Source organism: Nannospalax galili, unplaced genomic scaffold, assembly GCF_000622305.1.
Source record: "Nannospalax galili isolate Female #2095 unplaced genomic scaffold, S.galili_v1.0 scaffold5204, whole genome shotgun sequence".
NCBI lineage: Eukaryota > Metazoa > Chordata > Mammalia > Rodentia > Spalacidae > Nannospalax > Nannospalax galili.
The window spans coordinates 1-6,107 of NW_008351723.1; the positions used below are offsets into that span (position 1 = coordinate 1).

General features: G+C 45.8%; 1 protein-coding gene across 1 annotated transcript; it reads right to left on the bottom strand.

Annotated features, from left to right (window-relative positions):
* Positions 1-358: 358 nt before the first annotated feature.
* On the bottom strand, positions 359-2,909 carry LOC115066908 (pyrethroid hydrolase Ces2e-like; the record flags this gene model as incomplete). Its single annotated transcript, XM_029553901.1, has 3 exons — positions 2,791-2,909; positions 1,999-2,200; positions 359-517 (listed from the first exon to the last, which is right to left on the bottom strand). Coding segments are annotated over exons 1-3 (437 nt in total), but the record flags the coding sequence as incomplete, so codon positions are not given.
* Positions 2,910-6,107: the final 3,198 nt, after the last annotated feature.

Here is a 6,107-nt window from a genome sequence, read left to right on the forward strand (position 1 = left end):
TCTGCAAGAGCAGTCAGTGCTCTTAACCACTGAGCCATCTTTCCAGTCCTGCATCATCATATTTCATGCTACAACAGATAATACATATCTAGAAATTTAGGTTCCCTAAGTGTCCAGTCTTGAGCACCTGAGTTGCTGTGCAGGGCTCAAGTTGATAGTGAGTCCTGGGTTAGTTAGAGTCTCTGACCTCTCAGATCTCCAGAGTTCTGTGCCCTATACCAAAATTTCAGCTGCTCATCATGGCTAAGATGTCTTTCTTGAACCCAACACAGTAAGGCTGTTTATCAGGGTCTACCTTACAGAAGGGCTCAGGTTGATTTTGTCCCTCAACCAACAGACGAAATGCCCTTTCCCTGACCACAGCCTGATACTCACAGGCAGGTTAGAGCCTTCATGGGCATGGGTTGGTGTGTAGACGTTGAGATATAGGCAGTCCTCAGACATGGGGGTGGGATTCATGATCAGCTTCATCTTCTTCAGACTGTCTGAAATCATCATATCAGGATTTTGTAGACACCTGGTGATGGTGGAAGGAAGTTTTACCAAGAGATGTGTGGTGACCAAAACCAGGTCTGAGTCTGGTTTTGCTCTCAGACACCTTCAGCTGCTGTTCTCCATGATGCTATGCCAGATCCTTCCCTGCAATTCCTTCCCACAAAGGTAAAGGATACACAGGCTCTGTGGAAGGTGGGATGGAGCCCAGGCTTCCATCCAGGTCTATTTGTATGTGAGCCTGGATGATATTCTTCTTGAGACTAGGCTATGGAGACTTCTGGGAGTCTCTTTGAAAATGTTTGGCTGCATGAGGTGACATTCACCACTTCTCCTTGTACTCCTTAGCACCTGTGGTGATGGTTAGTTGTGATTGTTGACTTACAAAATTTTAGATCTCCTGGGAGGAGAGTCTCAATGAGGGATTGTCTAGACCAGATCGGCTGTGGGCATTCTTGTGCGGGATTATCTTAATTACTTTAACTGAGATTGGAAGACCTGCCTGTACTGTTTAGGAGTAGAGAAGGTGAGCTGAGCATGACCCTAAGCACCTGTGGTGATGGTTAGTTGTGATTGTTGATTTACAAAATTTTAGATCTCCTGGGAGGAGAGTCTCAATGAGGGATTGTCTAGACCAGATCGGCTGTGGGCATTCTTGTGCGGGATTATCTTAATTACTTTAACTGAGATTGGAAGACCTGCCTGTACTGTTTAGGAGTAGAGAAGGTGAGCTGAGCATGACCAGGCATCCACACATTGTTCTGATTATGGATGTGATGTGACCAGCTCCTTAAGCTTTTGCTGCTCTTCTCTCCCCCAGGATGAAATATAACCTGGAATTGTGACTTGTAATACAACCTTTCACCCCTCAGTTGCTTTTGTCAGTGTCAGAAAATGAAGGTAAGGTACATGGTTATTGGGGTGCTGTGCCCACAAAGGAACTATGGGAATGAATGGACAATACTGTCCCATAGGGTAGTGGAGCATCATTCATCCCCTGCTCAGGCTCTCAGGAAACCTCCTCTACAGTCTCCATATGGACACACATATACTTGGTCTTTGGTCACTGGCACTTGGCCTTATTGGTTATAACAGTTGACTGTGGAGGGTGTTATTGCCACGGAACCACTACTGCCCCTCCCAGGGACCTGCAGTGTGTGCTAATGGACCCAGGGGTTCCTACTGCCTAACAGGTTACACTGACTCCTGCCCAGAGATGCCTACCATCATGGCAGAGATACTTGCATAGTCTGAACATAGAAACAATTTGTCAATTTGTCTTGGCTCCTTTCTGTAGTATCTAAATTCTTATGGGGGCCAGACTCTGACTCAAGAGCCGGGAAAGGTTGCTTCCTCTAGATCTTGGCACATGCATCAGAAAAATGCATGGGAGACTCTCCCTGACACAGAGAAAACTGCTGTGGGGCTGAGATGGAGGAAGAACTACAGTGTGGTCCAGAGTTCAGTTTACCTGTTCACTCCAGCCTCTTGGGCCCCAGGACTTACATGGCTGGTTGTGATGTCCCATCTCTCACACCACTCCATGGTTCAGGGGATTCAGGGGGTGCAAAACGCAGTGGTCCTACAGGTGGCTTGGCAAAGGGAATTCCCAGGAAGCTATAGACTCCCACTTGATCCTTCACATGGACGAAACTGCCTCGCACCTGCCCCGTGTATGTGGTCCGGATGGGACTATCTGATTCCTGGCCTGTAGGTGAAGATTTTCCATCAGTGTTCATTCATTCTTATCAGCTAGCACCACACTGAATGAGCAAATGCCTTTCTTATTGTCACCAGGGTATGCAGTGGGAAGGGGAATCCTGGGTCTCTCAGTTCAGCTGTGGGATTAGGAGGTGGCTGGTTTGTGTCCAGGGCTAGGAACCTTGGCCAGGTACTTTAGAAGGGTGCCAAAGAGGAAATACACTCTGGCAACATGAAGGTATTATTGCTACTATCCAAAGTTCAGCAGCAGCTAATGTCACAGACACATAGAGAGGAAAATGTGCATTTGGTCTTTCTTTCCCCTGATGTACAGTTTCAGCTCTCCTCAGAGCTCTTCACACTAAACTGGTGCCTCTGTATGGGATGACCTTAGATATCTATGACCTTCTGTGTGCTGTAGGGTTCATCCTGTGATCTTTGATGAGGGCACTGTTAGGCACACGTTTCTGTCATCTACCATCTCTACCACGTCTTCCATCCTTGGTGCCTTCCCTCCTATCATCTCAGGCTCTGATTCTGCAGAATTTTGCAGCTCTGATACCTTTCCCTCCCCAGTGCACCCCTAGGGTGTCTTACCCTGCACGTGGAGGAAGAGAAGCAGGAACCCACAGGCCACAGCATTCACCCAGCCAAGAAATCTGTCCAGTGGCATGATCGGCCTAGGCCTGAGTCTGTGCTGCTGCAGGGTGATCTCCTTTCACAGACAGCAAACACAATGTGTGGGCCTTGCTCAGGCAGGAATTTGAAGTAAAAAGAATGTAGGTGGGGACCTCGGTTGGGTGGGGCAAATTTTTTATTGCTCAAAGAACTGCCTGATTAGGGAACAACCAGCAGTTGGAGCAAAGTCACCTGGGTTATTTCTCCTCCTTTGCCCTCTTTGAAAGGCACAGCATGGCTTCTGCAGTATTTCTGGATACCAGTAACCCTCTCCTCAAACTTAGCATCACCAGGATCCCTGTCTTTGTACTGACCAGCTCAACATGGGTGGTGTTTTTGAGATCAGGGAGCAGAAAGTTGTAACAGGAGAAACCAGGAGGGCTTCTCTGAGTAGGTATGTACTCAAGATGTCACACATGAGTAATAGCATTTAGGCATAGGGAGCTCTGAGTGTGATCTTCATCTTGAAGACTCTTTTGTGCTTTTAAGATTCACAGTTTGGCTAGCAAACAGCCTGAGAGGGTGGTTTCAGACCTCCTCCATTGGTGTAGCTGCTGGGAGCTCAGCAGGCCACCAGAGAGTGCTGGGTTCTGGCTTCCCTCTGGCCTCCAACTACCTGAGGGCCTGAAAGAAAAGGATAGAAACCTTCCAAACTCGTTTTATGAAGTATTGCTGTGATATCAAAACAAGGTAAGCCACCACAAAAAAAGGAAATTACAGACTGATCTCTTTGATGAACATAGATGCAAATTTCTCAAGAAAATACTTATAAACCAACTTAAGACCACATCAAAAATATCATTCCTGGGGTTGGAGAGATGGCTCAGTGGTTAACCACACTAGCTGCTCTTGCAGAAGACTGGACTTCAGTTCCCAATATCGACGTGGTAGCTGGCAACCGTCCTTAATTCTACTTCCAGGGGATCCAATGCCCTCTTCTGACTTCACTAGCATTGCATAACATGGGTGCCCTTATATCCATGCAGGCAAAACACTCATACACATAAAATAAAAATAAATGTTAAAATTTTTAAAAAAAAGATTCATAGTTTAACAGTAACAACAGGCCTGGCAAGATATGCTTATTTGTACAATAGTGGGACAAATATTATGAGAGTAACCAACCCCTCTTTTATTGGATTTAAGGTTCATCTCCTAGTATGGAACCTGTGGCTAGACAGACCACAGGACATAGAGGAGAATGTCTCAACTCTCTCCAGAGAAGTTTCCTTATGCAACAGATGGTAATTAACACAGAAACCCACAACTAGTCAACATGTAGAGAACAAGAGGCTTCAGAGTGCTTATCCCTCAATGGAACACTTATCTCAAACTTCTGCCCATCAAGGCTTGGGATCGTTGCAGAACAGGGAGGGCAGAAAGACTGTGAGAGTCAGAGGTGACTGATGACCACAAGGAATCAGTTTTTCAGAGAGGTGTTCAGTTACCCATCGGAACTCACAGCAATGGTGACAGCATGTACAAGTCCCATACAAACTCAATCCAGGAATATTCCAGTATAATATGAGAAAGTGGATAAGAAACTCTAACCTCACCTAAGGAAATTGTGGCAACAGGTGGTTGCTGGTATGATCAGAGACAGTTTCTTTCAAGTATGAGATTCTTAGTAGGTTAATCGGGCTCCAGTGGATGGACACCACACTGAAGGACATCTGGAAACCCATTAGACTCCATAGGCCTTATTAAATATGTATTAGAGTACATTACATCAGGCAGGAGGCAATAAGGCAAAGTGCAGATGGGGAGGGGATGTAAATTACATCAAATGACATTGTATGAAAATGGCCAAAATTCAAAAACAAAGTATTTTTTAAAATACTCATAGCTTATTGAACCTACCTTCAGAGTCCCTGGTACCCTATAATGATCTTAGGATCTGCAGTACCCCTCCCATAGTTCATGACTGTTCCATTGAAATACAATACTGTTCTGGCATGTCTTAAGTATGCATCCCCTATTCACTCCATACCTCAAATGTGGCTACTCTAGTGGCTAACACCTGCCGAGATCAACTTCACTGGCATTTATGTGCTTGACATTACTATTATTTTGGGGAGAGTCTTTTTGAGACAGGGTCTCCCTGTAACCCCAGCTGTCCTGGAACTCAGTCTGTAGACTAGGCTGGCTTTGAACTCACAGAGATCCACCTGCCTCTGCCTCCCAAGTGCTGAGATTAAAGGTGTGTGCTACCATGCCCAGCAATATAGTGTCCATTTTTAACACAAGTTTCTTTTTTCATTGTAAGTATGTGTGGGCACTCTCACACACCATGGCACAAATTTGGAATTCAGAGGACAGACAGTGTAAGGTAGTTTTCTCCTTCCATCATGTGGGTCTCAGGGTGGAACTCAGGCCATCAAGCTTGAAAGCAAAGTCTGCTGAACTATCTCATTGGCACCCACATGACAATCCCTGTTGGCATGAACACTGGGAACTACCTGGGTTCTCAGAGTCTATTATAAAACTGGAGATAAGGGTCTGTAAATAGGATTTTCATTATGATAAAGAATCACAAAGTAAGGTAATCAAAGAGCACAGGATCTAGCCCTGAATCACTTCCTACAGGAGTTAGTCCTGGGAAGAAGTCAGACCACCTTTAGTGCAGTTTGGGAATTGGACTGGGCTCTATCTTTCATGTCCCCAGTAGTTTGGAGCACCCTAATCCTGGCACTACAGAGCTTCCTCCTGGGTGATTCTCTGTTTACAGCCTTGGCTTCTCCTGCCCCTCCAGTTAACAGGCCTCTTTTGCATTCTGTGTCTTCCTTCCATTGTACCCTTGTCCAGTGTGTGGTCCCAACCCTTCCTGGTAGATATTCCCTCTCCTCTCAATTTCCTGACCAAAGGAAATGCTGGGCTGTGGGGGATGAAAAGTCCCCAGCTCCTTCAATCTTGCATCAAGGAACCAGCTTCTTCAGGTTCTCTGGACATCCCAGTGTTTCATCTTAATCCCCAGACTTTTTCATAGCTGTGCTGGAGAAAGTCCCCGTGTGCTCTGCGACTTACTGCACTACCATTCGGAGGCCCTGTGTCAATAATGGCCAAAGCCAAAGTAAAAATGTGTACCAAAAAGATTCTCAGGTATGTTTCTGTGGAGGGCAACAGGTAATGGGTTGGGGAGGACAAGAGACAGTCTCATATAATATATTAGGTCATGACTGTTCCATTGAAATACACTAGCGTTCTGGCATGTCTTAAATACTCATCCCCTATTCACT